This window comes from Sturnus vulgaris, chromosome 19 (assembly GCF_052056855.1).
Source record: "Sturnus vulgaris isolate bStuVul1 chromosome 19, bStuVul1.hap1, whole genome shotgun sequence".
Taxonomy (NCBI): domain Eukaryota; kingdom Metazoa; phylum Chordata; class Aves; order Passeriformes; family Sturnidae; genus Sturnus; species Sturnus vulgaris.
Window position 1 is genome coordinate 8,741,313 of NC_142261.1, and position 17,646 is coordinate 8,758,958.

Sequence of the window (17,646 nt, forward strand, 5' to 3'; positions counted from 1 at the left end):
TCCGAGGGTCGGCGCCCGGAGCCGGGACCCCCCCGCGGCCCCGCCGCTCCCGAGCGCCCCCGGCGGGCGGCGGGCGCAGCGCAGCGGCGGCGGGAGGCGCCCCGGCGCCGGCGCCCCGCCCCCGGGCCCGCGTCACGTGGTGCGGCGCGGGCCAATGGCGCGGCGCGGTGCGGGCCCGGGCGCCATTGCTGTCAGAGCGCAGGAGGCAGAGCGGGCGCGGAGCTGCGGCCGCCGCGGGCACGGCCGGCACAGCGCGGGCGGACAGCGCTCACTGCCCGGGCCGGGCCGCGCCCGCACCGCCGTCACCCCGCGGGCAGCGCCGACGAGGCGGCGGCGCCGGCGGCGGCAGCAGCGGGAGGAGGAGGAGGAAAACACCATCCACGCACAGCCAGCGGCGGCAGCAGCGAGGGGCGGCCGGGCGGGGCGGGGAGGGGACACAGCGCCCCCCGCCCGTCGCCGCCTCCGCACGGGGCCGGGACCGGGACCCCCCTTCGCCTCGCCCGCACCGCGTCCCGCACGGACCCGCCGCCCTCCGCGCGACCCCCGGCCCGGGGGGGCCGCACCTGGACGCGGAAGGGCGGCCCCGGGCCCCCCCTTCCTCCTCTTCTTCTCCTGGCCTGGAGGAGCGGGGGACGCGTCCCCCCTGCTTACACCGGAGAAGGGCCTCCCGGCTCGAGGATTATCGGCGCGGGGGCGGGTAGCGAGGAGCAGCGCGCCCGCCCCGGCCTCAGCGCGTCCCCTCCCGGCCGCGGGGCCCCGCGGGGCCGAGGGGCCGGAGCGCGGCGGCCGCCCCGGGCAGTGACGGGGGTCGCCCCGGGGGTCGCCCGCCTTGCCCCTCGCCCCCCGGCCGTCCCCCCAGACATGCCCCGCCGTGGCGGCCCGGCTCGCCGAGGATCATGACTGCGGCGGCGAACTGGGTGGCGAACGGGGCCAGCCTGGAGGACTGTCACTCCAACCTCTTCTCGCTGGTGAGTGAGCGGGCGGGTGGGTGCCCAGGGGTGGCTCCGCGCCGGGTTTGCCGGTCGGGAGCAGCTGCCGGGGGTTTATAGGCAGGGCCCGGGGCTGCTCCTGCGCTGGCCCCTCCCCCGGCCCGATCCCCGTGTTTATTTTGCTCCTTAGCGTGGTTTGCTGCGGGTCCGTGTATCGCGCTCGCAGCTGGAGAGCGGGGAGGGGACGGCTCTGTGTCCCCTGCACGACCATCTTCCCTGGGTAAACAGGCTCTTCTCCCCGCCTCCCTTGGCACTCCGTGCCCTGTGTGCTTTGTGCCACCGAACCGGGGGGTTTTCTCTCCTCTCACAATGACAAACGCCATTTCAGCAGCAGCGAACGCTCATGTAGTGTGATCGTCTGTCGGACTTAGCTCTGGGCTCCTGTGACGGCGTGTCAGCTGCTGTTACAGCCTGCTCTCCTCTTTGCACACATCGTGCTTGGGGGCAAGAGGTTAAAAAAAAAAAAATCCAAACCTTTAAATTTTTTCTTCTCTGAAGAACAACAGCGGCTGACAGTAGTGTGCCGGATTATTTGCATAGATGCCGTCTGCCCATCTCACTGGGAACTTCCGACGTGGATTGCGTGGTTTAATGTTGCGAAAATCACGGTATCAGTTTTGGCTGGCTATAAATTGGCAATTTAAATTTAAAATGCGAAAACAATTTGTGCGTAATGGCAAAGTTATTTGGAAATACCGTGCTTTATTTTACCTGGCACGCACAGGAACATTATCCCTTCTGTCTGGGCAACAGCTGAGTGAGCAAGAGGGCTGCTGGATCATCGGGAGCCTTCCCGTGCTACAGGGATAATGTCGGAGGGGAGGAGGGACTTGTTCAGTGCGTGGTGTGGTGGAGTTAAAACCTTGTGATGCAACTTTGGGGGTAGCATGTGTGAAAGGGTTGTGGTGGGTGCCCCCTCCCCGCAGCAGAGCTCTGCCAGAATTGGAGGTGGGTGCATATGTTCTTCTGATGGAACGGAAGAGATTGTTTTTAGCTCCCTTATGAAAATAAGGAGAGAGGAAAAAAAGGAAATTACTTAGAAATCAAATGATCAAGCTCCTTGTTTTATGCTTTTTAGCTTTATTGTAGTACATTTGTTATTTTTGCCTCATTTTTTTTTTTTTAATTTTACATATGTTTGGTGCATATTTTGCTCCTACCTTCTAAGAATCTGGGACAGGAGCCGTAGTCTTCCACTTCTGGAAAGCTGTCCCAAGAGCTTGTTCTGTGAGAATGATACATTTCTTACTTCGGCTTTTTATTGAAGTGTTGTGTTATGTAAGTTTGTATCGGTGTTTCTGTGTGAAGGCACGTAGTAATATTTATAAATATGTAGCAGTGCTCTGTGTATCGAGATGCAGGAAGGGTGATTTGGGGGATTGTTATGGTGATTTTGACTACGCTGCGCTTAGCCAGGGAGGAAAATAAATCGGGAAGCATGAAGGGAACAATCGTATCTGATTGTAGAAGGGAGGCAGTGGAGGGTTTGCTCCTCGCAGAGTTGTGAAGTCCCCGTTCATTAATGCAGACTGGAGTGTGTGTTTGGAGAGGCGGAACTTCTCCTGCAGTTGCAATCTGCAAATCTGTCACTGTTAAAAATAATTGTTGGCATGCAATTAGCATAAATTATAAAGTGAAGCTATTTCATAGTTATTGTGGTTTGGTTGCTTTTTTTTTTTCTCCCACCTGACTAGGCTAGGGAAATGTTCCGTTTTAAATGGGTGTGCAATATCACTGAAATAAGTTTAACGAAATTCTTTTGCAAGTGGCTTTAATAATAATGAGTTTAATGTGCAACCCTTTAATCTCCCGTGTAATTTCGTGGGAGGTATCTGTGCCTTAATGTGGTGCTGTGTATGAAACTCTTTTTTATTCTGGCTCTACAAACAAACATAAAAAAAAAGCCAAAAAAGGAGCCAAGTAGTAGTATTTTTAAAATGCAGTCTATGTGAAAACTATTTGCAGGATTTATTTCATATTGTGTTAGGGTTTTTTTTGGAATTTGTGTAGCAGAGAAAGATATTGAAAATGGAAATGCTGACTGGAAATAGGTGGCCAGCACCATTGACCCTTTAACCTCAGATTGTCATATTAATTTCAAAATTTATGAAGTGTTAAAGCTACAGTAGTCTGGATTGCTAGTTAGAGAAGCTTTTGCTAATCATTTTTATTTTCAGTGTAACAGAACAAAATCTAAACCAGTAGTTGGTGGGAATCCATTCATTCTTTAGGAGCGAAGTAGATTACAAATATTTTGAAAATTGATTCTGCTATTAGAAGTTGGGAGTTTTTCAACTGCAGGCTTTGTTTTGTGTGTGAATCACAAAGAAATGTTCGTGACTGGAGAATTACAGTTCTGAAATAATTATAGTCTATCATGATACTGTTTGTTCATGGTTAAATAATATTTCTTGCCACAGACATTTGTTTTGTGGAAGCAGGAATGCTGTCTCCCTGCCCTGGAGAAGCCAGAGCTCTGTGCCAGCTCTGTCTGGTTGCTGTGGTGGATTTGGGTTGGTTTAACAATTCATGGTTTCTGTTCTTCTGTCAGCTGTAGGACCCACTAGAGAGGTTAGGAGCCTTTGCTGCTTCGGAACCTTTTGATGGGAAGTGTTTTCTAAAAGCTTTTAGTAACTGATTCTCTTTTATCAATGATGTCCAAAAACTGTGGAGGCCCTCAGTGCTCTGGGCTCAGAATGTGTCACTGGAGGGGAGGGCAGGGTCTGAAGGGAAGGTTTTAAAGTTACTTTTGACTCTGCAGGTGCTGGGGGTGGTGCTGGGCCGGCAGAGCTGGGTTCCACAGCGTGTCCCTCTGGATGGCAGCATTGGCAGCACCAGTGTGCCTGTGGGGTTCTGGAAAATGGGTTAATGTCAGTGTGCTCGGGCAGGCAAAATCCCCCAGCCAGACTGCACAAAGACATCCCCAGTCCTGCTCCAAGCACGGAGCCTTTCTCAGTAAGGTGATGGAAGGGCGGGTTTGCATCTTTGTCATCAGAGTACTCCTCAAATAACTTGTTTAATCTGCTAGGTATAATAGCCTTGCTCATTAAAAATACACTTTCTGTCTGAATTTGCTGATCCTAGCACAACAGTAGGAAAAATTGTATTTATCCTCACTGTTTTTGCTGTAGTCAAAATGTCTGCTGGTGCTTCTGAAAAGAATGTCTGTTTTGATAAACAGTATTTAATAAGCCATTGTATGGGCCAGTTTATTTAAATACTAATTAAGAGCTGTCTAATAACTATTTAGAGACAAAATGTTCTGAGGTAATATGCTTTGTGTTAAAACTTCTGCCTCAGCTGGCAAGCAGTCTTCCTGTGAATAATCCTTAATCATAAAAGTAGTCTTACTGAAATTAATTTGACTTTTCCTATGAGTAAGGGTTACTTATATGACAGCGAGGGCTTGCATAAAGGTGTTTCCTCAACTGTATGGCTTTGCTGCCATGGTGGATCCAAAGGCACAAGTCAGTCTCGGAAAGTTGGGATGAAGTTGCATAACTCTGAATATACTGCAGCTGGAAAGAGTACAGCCAAGGGTGTCAGGAATGACCTGAAATTTGCAGGAGCTTTCATGAGGGAGAAAGGTTTGGTACTGTAGGAATCTTCATGCTAGAAAAGACAAGACTGTGTCCTTGGGAAATGAGACCAGGTTATAGAAGGTGCTATGGAAGATGTCCCATGTTCTTGTATAAATGCATTCCCTACAGAAACCTGCTGCCGGAAGGGTCAGGGCAGTGGGAATTGTTTGTTTTCGTTTAAAAGGCAAAGTTACAAACAGTGAAGGCAGTCGCTACTGTTGCTTTTTGCAGTTCACATCCAGGAACAGAAGTTGTCCCCTTTGATCAGTGAGGTTTGTTGACGTGTCCAGAATAAAATAAAAGGAATTAAAGCAACCTGAGGTGGTGTTTGGATTGTTCTCCTGAAGGTTCTTCATGGCATCAGAAAGTGAAGGGTGCAGAGGCTGCTGTGAGCTATTCCTTGGTGTTGCATAACTTTCAGTAAAGGACTTCATAGTAAATGTTGATTGCTCAATGCCTTCAGTAGTAGTGAATTAACCAGTAGTCCTTGCTTGTTGTGTTTTCATAAATGCAGTGCTCCGAGCAGTGGGCTGGGATTTTGGCATGCTGGATGTTACAGCACTGCACAGTGTCTATCTTGCTTGTTTGGAATTTTATGTAGGTGTGAATTTACATGCATAAATAATTAAGAAATGGAATTAACCTCTCAAGTTGTGCAAAAGTATTTGATTCTCTAGTTATCTTTATCCTGAATTTTATTAGGTAACAAGACAGAAGTAGAGAGATGACATTAGAAAGCTTGTTCACTTCTTGCTAATAAAAGATTATTTCAGGTTTTAAATCACTTCAGTGGTAGGTTTTTATTATGTCCTGTCAGAGTATTTGACAGTTTAATGAGATGTGCCAGGGAGAGGGTTGGAAAAGAACAGACCCAGATTTGCAAAGAGATTGGGACAGTGATGTTCAGTCAGCGTGCCCAGCTCCAGCAGGGGACTGGAGGGATCTGTTGGGTAACCAACCTTTTCAGAATATTCCCAAAGAAAATGGAGGGTGCAGGAGTGACATTTGCAGCTCAGACTAGGTGTGCCCAAGCTAATCACTAAGAAATATTTGAGTGAGGTTTCCTTGATATCCTGAGTATCTTGTGAGTGTGCACATTTCCTGGAGCTGGGAATCCTTCCCCAGAGACTGTGTCCTGATTCTGGTGGTGTGATGGGTGTTGGGAACATCAACATAACAAAGTTAACACTCAAATATTAGGGTGATGTATTAAAAAAAGTCCTATGTAACTACATCTTAGCAACAAGAATTTTAATTTACTGTAACACTATCTGGAAATAGGTTTTTCTATTTCTCTGCATTTTTAATACAGAATTGACATCATAACCCCAGTTCTCAAACACTCTCCCCACCCTGACTCATTTGATCTTGAATTTTTTTGCCTTCTTCTGAGAGTGCTTCCTCATATGAAAGAATAAAGAAAGATCTACAGATAGAACTTTTTAATCCTTTCTTCTATTATTTTCTTTCTGGACAATGCAGTTCTTTTGAAGAAAATCTAAAGAAACTGAAGGTTTTGATCTTTGCTGGAAAAAAAAAGTGTGGTGCATATGAGATATATTTGCTGAGTGTGTTAACTTGAGTAACCTTGGTCATTAGAAGAAGGAATCTTTATGGATTTTGTTTTAATTTTTTTCATCTCTCTAGGTCTCAGAAGCATTACATGCAAGGATATGTTTGTATGCAGATGCACTGCTTTTAAATACCAAACTCCATCAGTGTTAGGGGGCTGTAGCACTTTGTGATGGGGTGAACACCGGGGCTGGTTTGAAGCTTCCTGTTCACTGGGTGAGAATGCACCTGTTGTCTCCACTTTCCTTCATGTCTCTATGGTATTACACCCACCTCCCCACCTGCCCCAGTCTACTTTTGCATCCTTAGCTGTGGCAGCACACTTTGATCAGGTTTTGGGTTTTGCTCTGATTGGAGCAGGGATGCGCCTACAAATTTTTTCTCTGATCCCATGACTGGAATGGTTGGCACCTTGGTGCATTCCTTCATCGTCTCCCTGCTGTTACACCTGCTCCCTCTTTGCCTTTTCTTTTTCCTTGAGTGCTGGCTCCAGTGTATGCCAGGATCACCTCATTATAAATGTATGTCCTTTGTTTTTTTTCTTCCAGCTGTGGAAGGTGACAGTTGATGTCCACAGACCTACAAAACCACTTTTCCTGAGCTTGTGTGGGATCCTCTGGACAGCCCAGTAACACTGGATAGGTGATTGGGCTGTTCCCACTGGTGTTAAGGCTGACAAATGTACTTTATACAAAACTTTGGAGTCTGTGTATGTTCATTTACTGTTCTGTGGGTGAGTCGTGCACTTCGTTGTGTAGAGTCTGTCACGGTGGCATTTGCATCTTGTTGATGCCATAGTAACACAAATAATAAGCAAAAATACTGCTCTGACTGAAAACATGCTTGTTTTAGTATTAACTTGCCAGTTTTAAAAGTGCACAAGTGTTTCCAACAGAAGATCCCAACCCAAATCCAGAAGATTTGCTTATAAGGAGTGTGTGTTTACATGGGGGCATCTTTGTTCCTCAGACCAGCCTGTTCCACTGCTTTCATTTTGAACTCAAAGTATTGCTTTAAAAATAGATCCTCTTTCCTTGAGTTCCCTGACTACATCAACTGGTAGTTTTAAAGAGAAACCAGCTAATAAAAATATTCTGCTCTGCAGGCCTCAAAATATGACTAAAAGCTGGTGTTAGGCTCCCTGTGCACACAGTGGTGGAGTGAGAGCACAGCACAGGGATAAGGGGACTGGGATACTGGCAATGACAGCTTGTGTTGTTTCCTGCTGTGGCCCAGCTCGTTACAGAGCTGTGCATTAGTGTGATCCCAACACTGCAAAATTGTAACAAGGGCTGAGCAGAACCTGCTCCAATACCAGGGAGGAAGTTTAGCTTTTCACATTGAGAGGCTTCTCAGCATTTCCTCATATAGTAAGGAGCTGCCTTATTCACAAATGTACAAGATTTAAGCAATCTTTCCTTTGGTTTATGCTCTGAATTTTGATTAATTTGGATGAATTCTGTCTCTCACTTTCTACCTTAATCTGTAAAAATGTGTTGTTTCTCATTGAGTCATATGTGGCTTAATCCATGAGCAGAATTGCAGTAGTACATGTGGAAACGTGGCTGGAGCTTTTAGTGGCATCCTTGCTTTTGTTTCTTTGATATGGGGAATTTTATTGTGTGGTGCTGTTGTATAAGGTGCCCTGAGGCAATATTTACATTTATGTGACTAACACAGATGAGCTGAAACGTACACAATGACCTTGTCCCTATATTAAGGAATGTATTTAATCAGCTTATGAAAATGGAGAAAAATGGCTAGGCTTCTGAAATTGCAAAAGTAATAAGATGTGACACATGTATTTCTGTATCACTTCTTGTGAGGCACTTACCTCACCTTTCTTTAATCAGCCAATGTTGCAGCTTAGTGTATTCTTGGTTTTGAAAATTATGATTACAGAGGGGAAAATTTGAGGTTTTTTCCCTCCTCTCTTTCACTTTTGTTCCTCCCACTTCACTCTTCTCCCATGCTTTGGTGACTCCAGAAAGGTCCATAAATTCATATTTAAGCCTGGAGTGTGGAACTGACCTAGTGAAAATCTTTCCCCCTTCTGTCTCCCAAGGCAGCTCTGTTCCCCTCATTCCTCTCTCCCCACCACGTTTTGGCAGTGGCGTGGATTGAACAGAGATCAAAGTGGCTTTGTAACCACAATCCGTGTCTTAGAGAAGGAAATTTAAAGCTTGTTCAGTAAAACTTTATTTCATTCATCTTTTAGCTTTGAAAGAGCTATGTTGTGGTCAGGGCCTTGTGGTTGCCTGTTCTTATGACTCCATATTTGCCCATAAAATACAATATTTTGTGAGAACAGAGGACTGAAAGCAAAATTTAAAGGAAAACTCTTCTTTACCTACTGACCAGACATTGGCAAACTTCCAGTTTTTGATAACGATGCATTCATAGCTGACAGCTATGAGATGTAAGTTTCAAAATGTGTTGGTTTTTTACGTTACAGACTCCTGACTTTTTACTTTTAGGAGTCTCTGGTTTACTAAGAAGTTTTCAAACCTAGTTTAATATATCTACAGTCTATTACTGTTGGACTTTTATGAGTCTCACTTCATGTATGTCTACAATGTTACTGGATTTGTAGGCAGCTCTGGTGAGACACAAAATTAATTCCAGGAATATTTTGTAGTGGCCATGTTAAGTGTTTTTATAAAAAGAGTAGTTTCTTTGCTGAGAGAAAAGGTTGATTGATAAAAATACTTTGTTCTGAAAGAGCTGCTCTCAGTTTTAGCCCAGTGTTTCTGGTTATTAATTTTCTGTGTGCATTTTAATAAAATTTTGACTGGAGCTTTCTGTGAATTTCCATAATTCCCTTCTGGCAGGAGGTGCTGGATTCTTGTCTTCGCAGGAATGACAGTGAGAGAGCTGGCAAAGGGAATCTACATGACCAGTCATGTAGTGGCTTTATTTACTGCTTTCCATATTACAGAAGATTCATACACCAGGATTCTCCAGGTGGTGGGTTCTGAAGGACTGAGGGATTTTGGCTGCTCCTGACAAGCTGGGCATTCCTGGGTGTCAGTGATGAGGACAGCGATGAAGAACCGGGGCTGGGGGATGGGATTCCTGGGCTGTTCCTGCCTCCCTGTCCCAGAGCAGGAGCCTGGGATGGGCCCCTTTGGGAAGGGAGTGAGGTGTGCAGGGCAGGGAGGGACATGGGTTAAAACCGAGCTTTGCTGGGCAGGGCGGGCATGGACACAGCTGTAAACCCGTGGGAGCTGTTGTGCTGCTCAGATGTGGGGCACAGGAATGTTCTGAGTCTTCGGTGCAGCTTTTTGTGTAATGGAAGAAAGGGAACTGCATTCTTTAACTCACTGTGCCAAAGTTTACTCTGCTCGGGTTGTTACTTCCTCCAGCCCACCCTCCCCCACTTTTTTCTCTGCCCGTATGTCAGATTACTTGGTTTGGGAAACAGCTGATAGTCCATTGTATGACTCTGATGTTTGACATTTCCTTCCTCTTTCAGGTTAAAAAAATCTAGATAAGAAAGTTAAATGTGGGAAGAATAGAAAAGATTCCTTTGTTTTCTTGCAGATTTGCTTTTGTCATTTTTTTTTCACGTGTTAGACTGCTTTTCTATAGTCCAGCTTTCTCCAAGAGGGGACTTTTAAATTCGGAAAATAGGCAGTCAGTTCTCATTCTTTCTGAAGGGGACTTGCAAACCTCATCATTCACTCTGCATGAAGACTAGGGAGGGATACTCTGACTGCTTGCATCTTTATTTGCTTTTTTTTGTGGTGTGCTATTGAAGTTTGCAGTGATAGTTTCCATTTTATTAGCTGTTTTCAGCCATCTACTCGGAAGTTAAAATACAATCGATTCCCTTTTGTGAACAAACTGGCTGAAGTGATGGAGAACTCAGAGATGCCTTTCAGTAAAATAGTGTCTGTGACTTGAGCTGTGGGGTGGGTCACTATCTAAACCTAGGGTTTGGTAATATGAAAAGAATTTCTTCAATTCCTTCTGTCTTTTGTCTTGGAGATGGCATTTTGCTTCCAGGCATTGTGTGCTTCCATACAGCCTATGGGGTAAATGTTCAGCTCTGCCGGGGGCAAACTTCATTCCATGTAGAATTATTGAGGTTGGAAAAGAGCTCTAAGATCAAGTCCACTTCTTCCTCTTTTCCCAGTAATGACACCCAAACCAAATCAAATCCACTCATGCCGTGTTACTTTTGGCTGCCATGGCTTTGCTGGGCAGATGTTTGGAAATGGATACATTTTATGCATCCTCTGAACCCCAGGTTCCTGCCTGTTCGGTTTTGTTGTGCAGATTGGCTTTCCCGTTTCCCTTTCTCACTCCTGGTGATGGGATTCTGGCACAGCACCTTCCCATTTCGTGTGGCTGTGTTGGTGCAAGAGCCAGCAGGACACGTGTGTGGAAGTGCCGGTGTGAGTCACTCCCATGCTGACCTGGGACAGTGCTGCTGCCATCTTTGTTTCCTTATGTTTGTGTCTTGAATATTTTGGGCTTGAAAGTATCTTTTCAAGTGATGATGGAGTCTCAGCCCTTTGGCTTCCAGCCATGCTTATCACATTATCCTTTCCCATCTCTGATGAACTGGGTTACAGCCTTGACAGTGGAGGGGAGCAGCTGAGCCAGGCACCAGCATGGAACCATGTTCTGAATTTGCTAGATTGCTTAAAGGCTGCAGATTTGCTAACCAAAGCCTTCACTGAAGGTGAAAGGTGTTGATGTAACTCAAAGGTCTTTTATTAAAAAAAAAAAAAGATTCTTTATTGTTTAAAAATGATTTTAAGAGTCTCTGCAGTTAGTCCTGAATGACTCTAGCTGCTTTATAAGTGAACATTGGGTCCTGGCTGAGGATGGCAGCTCTGAGGGTGACCAGTGAGTGCTCTCTGTGTGCTGATGAGATTTCCAAGGTACTTCTTGGTACCTGGCTAAATGAAGGGGCATAGAACAGCGTTGTGGAATCATAATTCCAAAGTGTCCTGTCTCAGTGGTGACCAGTGTTTGTTTGACCTGCTGGATTTGCTGAAATGGATGTAGTTGCACTTCCCTTGAATAATCTCTGTGTATTTAGTTGGGAGGTTTCTTGAACCAGGGATGTTTTGTAGACAAATTCTAAACTAGTACATAAGTTTTTATCCTGATACAAACATTTCAGCCACCTCGTTTTGGTTTGAGTCTGTGTTCTGCTAATTTTATTTGATATCTGGAAGAAAACCAGCAGCTGTTCTCTAGAGAACCTCAGTTCCCCCCTTGTCAACCAACCAGACTTAATCCTTGGATGTTTTTTTAACTGTATGGAATATACACTTTTTTTGCTATTCCTGTAGTTCTTCTGGTCTTGACGTTTTGAAACGAGAGTTGCAGTTTGTGATGAATGTGCAGAGCTACAGATTAATTGTAATGGCCTCCGTTTCTGTATCACCTTCTGTTTCTTTCATAAGAATTTCTCACATTTGATTTTGTTTTGCCAACCTGTTTTTGCAGTGGACTGGAAGAAAACACTTTTTCTCTTTCAGTGTGTCAGTGTGTGCTCATTTTCCTTCTGCTGTGCTTGATTGTAGTCATCTACTTTAGTATTTAACCTTGAAATTCTGTGAGGGTTTGGATCCATATCAGTAATTTGGGTGCTTTTACGAGATTGCTCTTTCTTTTATGCTTGCCACTCAAAAAGCCTTTGTTGGTAACTCCTGCATCTGCCAGAGCTGCTGGAATTTGAGCATTAGTATTGGAGTCCTTTTATATTTTCCACTGGGAAAAATGGTTCTTGGTTGCCACCTCAAGTTCTTTTTGAGATGAGTCTGATTTTTGTTTCTTTGAAAGAAGCAATTAATCTTCCTGGCTGCCTCTTCTCCTAAATGGGCAAAGTCACCCTCACTCTGGGGAGAAAGAGGAAAAAATACCTAATTTCTGTCAGTGCTGTTTACTTTTTAGGCATAAGAACTCATACTGTTAGTTCGTGGATTTTAATAATGTGCAATCTATTATTTTAGAAATGCCTTGGTTTTCTGGTCTTCAGTACTGTGATATGGGATCTCAGATGTCCCCAGGTACAGAAGTCCATCAGGGAGATACCTGATAATAGGATTTTGGTTACAGCTAAATCCTTCTCTGAGACTTGCAAAGGTAAAAGATGACACACAAATGCCCTGACACTGTTGCTTGTCACAAACAGCTCTGGAGTAGGAGCATTTAGATAATCTGTTCCAGGGGGCATGAGGGAAGGAGGCATCATGGAGTGCAGGGATTGATCCAGCAGAAAGCTGTTCCAGGCACATGTGCTGCATGCACTGGCATGCTCACTTTCACGTTGGTTTTAAAAGCTGAGGAATAACAACAAAAAAAAGGTAATTTTTTTCATCCTTCATTTTTAAAAGCTTGTTAGTGGCTGCCCTTTATCCCTTTTTTTCCAGCCACTTGACTGTGTGCTTATGCAGGGAGAGGATTAAAGTCAAACATGTCATTCTGCTGCTGCTCAGTTGCATACTAAGAGGGCTGAGGCTGAGTGCTGGGCTCTGAAGCACAAACCATGGCATGGGGATTGTTTTTGGCCATGGGACACCCATTGCAACATTAGCTATTTTTTAATGTGCTACTTTTGGGGTTGATTTCAGAGCATGTTTGGAGGACATAGTGCAGTAATGGCAATACTTGGCCTCACAGAAATGTCCTTTTGAAGCTCATTCAGTGCATGCAAGGCCTCTGCACTGCCATGTGATCCCTCCCTCTTACAGGGGCAGAAGGGATAAGCCCTGAGGGAAGGGAACACAAACCATTCCTCGCTTTTTTAAACTGGAAATCAGAAAGGGAGAATGTTAATATGTGGTTCAGGGAATGATCTGATTTCAGGAGACCCTGCAGGGCCGAGGTGGTCAGTCTGCTGTGGGTTTTCAAACCCCAGAGATCTTCAGACCCAGCAGAAAAGACAGGGAATGTCTGGGGACAGGTGCTGGCACTGCTCAGTTTTGCTGTGGGAATAGGAACCTCTCTCAGGGTGTCCAAACAGTCCGTAAAGCTGTGAAGAAAATGAATTTTTTAGTTAAGCAGTCTCCTCTATTCTTTCAATTCACTTGACAAGGACTTAGGCAGATGTTACTAAATACTTTACTTCGCTGCTAGAGGGGATGGTGTTTGTCTCCCCCACAAGCAACACATTGTTACGGAGTAGTTTTCAGTCCCCCTGTCCTCGTCCTTTTGTCCTTCCTTCCTGGTGAAGTGTTATCAACATGACATAATTTTTATCTGGTATTGAAATGGCTGGAGTGGAGTGTGCAATGATATTTCGTTGCTGTGTGAGGATGATGTAGTGAAATGAGACACTGTAACCAAAACAGATGGTGCTAATCTTGAGTCTGTCTGCAAGATCTTACAGCATTTAATTAAAATGGTGGTGTAATTCCCATGACACCTTTAACTACAGTTTAAATTCTTGGACTATGAACTAAGGGCTTTCTTATGCAGATTTTCACTCATGTGAGTAGTCCTTAGTATGAGTCTCTGGTGGCTTCAGAATAGCTACTTACTTGAATGAAGCTCTCAAGATGAGACACTAATAAAACTGGCAAACATATATGTGGCATTTGCATGTTTTATGTTCCAATTTGAAGCATAAATTGTAGACTAAAGATACTTAGCAACTACTCTCCTACGTAGAAGCAAACAAAATTCTAGATTAGAGGAATTGTTTAGACTGAGCCTAACTTCAGAGGCCAGTAAATAAAATGTTTTAAGGTACTCTGGGCAGCTTAACATCTTCCCCTTGGTTGGAAGGACATTTGATGAAAGCTTTTATATTCCCTTTGTTTACCTGAAATGTATTTGTAGAAATGATGAGGTGTCTTGCTGTGTCTTTTTAAGACCATTAAAGAAAGTTATGTTTGAAGCACTGAGCAGACCTGAGTTTATCTGAGTGGAACCTTTTAGGCAGCAAACTGGGAAGTATTTTTATTCTTGGTTTTTGTTTTGTTTCAAATTGGAGAAGTGTGAAAAATGAGCTGAATGTTGCCATGTTGAAAGTCTTTGAGAAAGCAGGGTTGGAGCTGAGGGCCTGTGTGATGGATGTCTGGCTCTTTTATTAATTACATGATATTACCTCCTTCCAATGTATCTTTCCTATTTTGAAAGTACTAGAGTAATGATTTTCTACACTCTGCAGCCTGTGTCTGTCTTAGCTTTTTTTAATTTTTCTGTACTATATGAAGCAGGAAAAATAACATAGTTATGTAGTTTTAGTCATTGTTTTTAATGTAGAGAAGCACAAAGTAGTTAAAAAATAGCTCTGCTCTATGCTTGGTGTGGCCAAATACAATGATTTCTCAAACTTATTATGCTCTCTTTCTCCTTCTGCTGTGTCTATATTATTGTATAATCTCTCCAAGGGAGCTTTGGGTATTAAAATGGGTGGAATTACTCAAGTGAACTAGAGAAGTTAATTTAGAGTTGGCCTGTCCATTTCCCATAAAACAGAGGCCAAAAAGCATTTGGTGGAGATGGGAAATGAAAGAGGAGGTGGAAGATGGGTTTGTTTGTGTTTCATCTGCAAGGGCTGCAGAAGAGGAAAACAGTCACAGTGGCTACCCAGCACTAATTATATCTTCAGGGTTGCTGGGAGCATGCCAGCACCAAGTTGTGTACTGTGAAATGTTACTGGGGAATTGTGATTTTTAGCAGCCTAAACTCTACCAATCTGAGGGAGCACAATGAGATCAGCAGAGGACCCTCCCAGCCTGCTATTATTGTGATTTAAGCCTGAAGGGGGAAAAGAATGAGAGCTTAGGTTTTCTCCAATGAATTCACAGTCGTGGATGGTGTCCTGGAGCCCTGAGCTGTGGCAGGTACATGTGGAGGTGTCTGTATTTAGGGCAGCAGGGTGTGAAAGAAAGTGCTAATTTGCTTTCTGTGTCTCTCTGCTTGTCGGTGTGTGCAGGGGGGATCAGAGGTTTGAACACTCTCAGTTCATCTCTTTTTGAGGCTGTTTCACTCTGCAGGGTGTGATGATGGTCCCTGAAACCCGAGCTTGTGTCCCTTTCCAAGGGACTCTGTGTGATCACTCTATGGCCACGCATCTCAAAAAAGACATTGACAATGCACTGTTTTCATTAATGCCTGTTTCTTGGGGATGTTTTGGGTGGTTTTGGATGCCTGTGTGGAACTTGAACACAGTCCTCTACCCTGACAGCTGCTTTTGAAAACATCAGAAACAGATCTTTTTGTGTCTTGGGAATTACTTTGTAAGATGTTGGATGTTAGTGAAGGGTTTGGGTATTACTGTTAGAGATCCAATTTCTCTGTTTCCTTACACGGTTGGCCCAGTGCATTTAGAACTGGCGTCTCTCAAATATTCTGTGTCCAACTGCAGTTAGCTGAACTTAGGAAAAAAACTCCATTTCAGAACAGCCCCACTTATCTGAGCAGCTGAACTCTTCACAGCACAGTCTTCCATAACACATGTTCCTTTATAAACCAAAGCAAAAATCTCATTTAATGCATGATTTGCTAACAGTATTGTATAATAATAAGTATTTGTAAGTTCCTTTTTTTTGGTCAGGCTTTTTAGTTTTAAAAACATTGTAGCAACTGCAATAAGCCAAAACTGTGCATATGGGAAGAGATGCAAGAAACACAGTAAATTACATCACCTGGCAAGAGTTCTGCTTTGTTCTGCATTCATCTCTAGCCAGTTGTGAGTTAAACAGCATGTTCACTGTTTTGTCCTCAGGTTGGCAATTTTGGTTTCTGTCTCAGTGTTTCAGACTGCTTTCAAACCAACAGTTTTACTAATCAGAGCAGCTCTGCCCTCCCTGACCTGCTTTGCTGTCCTCAGACTTCCCGGTACAAGCATCTCTGTGGCTGTTTAATGAATCAGGTGTGGGGACTGATCTGAGTAGAGGAAAAAGTCGTTTAATCCAACCCTTCTGGGTTTGAGTCAGCCCAGCTCAGTGTGCATGTCTGAGCAGCAGCTGAGTGCTGCAGGGACACCCAGGCAGGGCCTGCTCTGGCACCAGTGCTTGCTTGTGTTGGTTGAGGTGTACACAAACAGCGGTCTGGGTGCACTGAAAGTTGTGTTTTATCTGATTGGAGCTGTCCCTGACAGGAAAGATCCTACTCCCCTCTCCCTCCTCTCCTGGAGCTGCTTGGTGCTTCCCTGGCTGCAGGATGAGTTGTCAGGGTGCTGAGCCTGGAAGCATTTGTCTTTCTCTTGCTTTCTCTTGTTTAAATTGATGAAGTGATCCCATTCACCGAGTGATTCCACGACCAGATCCAGTGTCAGACTGGGACATGGAAATGCGTGGCTGGGGCTGAGGAGGAGGAGGCTGTGTTGGGTCAGTCTGTGCTCGCTGCCAGTGAAGCACAACTGAAACCACATTTGGTGCTTCAGAACAGTTCCCAGAATCACAGCTCACTGCTTGTCTTGTCTGTGCAAACCCTGCTACAGATGGAGGCCTTTTCAAACCAGGGCTGTTGGTTTGTTTAAAGAAATTAATGTAAATAAATCCCCATGTGGATGCAGATCTTCTCCCTATAGTGAGTTAAATACTTTACACAGAACATCAGTAGAGGCGTAGAATGTATGTAAGTGTTTTGGGTGTAGTCTGCTCTTGTGTGTCCCTTCTGGATTCAAATCTCTATTTGAATTCAGTTTTAATTAACATGAGGACATAATCCAGAAGTTCTGAGGGATTACTATTGATGCTTACCTATTAAAAATTTAAACAGAAACAGACATATCCCAGTACATGTGCTGAACCACATCTCTGCAACTCGGACTGGGAAACGATGTGTGAGAGCTCATTTAATGCTGCTGCCGAGTCCAAAGCCCCAGGACTTGTCTCTCCCTTTTCTCAGGAGTCTCTCTCTGTATGGGTGGCCACTGGTGTGATCCAGGTTAGTAGTTTATCATTCCTCACAGTCCACAGAATTACAGACTCCAGGAGTTTGTTAGTGCAGAATTAAATTAGGTGCAGCTCTGCTGATTTCGCTGTGCTTTCCTTGACTCTGTTTCATCCCTCCTCTGGGGGGGATGTTGGAGTGATACCTCTGAGCTGGCAGGAAGCCACAGGAGCCTCTCTGCTCTTTGAAACAGCTGAGCTGTGGCTTTTGCTGTGTGGATCAAGCGAGTGCTGCTGTTGGGTAAGGTCCTTTGTTCAGTTGGGTTTTTGGTTTTGGTTTTCGTCATCTTCCTGTTCCATGCTCTTTGTGACTTCGCATAAGTTCTTAGCTGGTAATGGCACAGACATTTAGCTTCATTTTTTCACACGTTGCCTATGCTGGCACTAATTCTTGGTGTTTTGTGGTTCATAGGTGAATTTATTATCCTGTTTCAGAAACTCTGTCCGTTCCTTGCCCAAGCTATAGCTGGAGACACACATAGAACAGATGTAGATGTTTTGGAGGAGCACTTTCTCTTAGACTGTTGTTTAGTGTATGAGGAGACCCAGCACCATACTATGGAAAAAATAACTTTACTGCTTCCATTTTGCCTCTTCCTCCTGCATTCCTCTGCCCTTGTTGTTCCAGGAAGGTGG

The 17,646-nt window shown here is 44.7% G+C and overlaps 1 protein-coding gene across 1 annotated transcript in view; it reads left to right on the forward strand.

Annotated features, from left to right (window-relative positions):
* The first annotated feature begins 755 nt into the window (after window positions 1-755).
* Window positions 756-17,646, forward strand: part of MED13L (mediator complex subunit 13L) — a 168,831-nt gene continuing 151,940 nt past the window's right edge. The window contains exon 1 of the mRNA XM_014894595.2: window positions 756-968. Coding sequence (XP_014750081.2) covers window positions 897-968 — 72 coding nt within the window. The 5' untranslated portion in view covers window positions 756-896. The remainder of the gene's footprint in view (window positions 969-17,646) is intronic.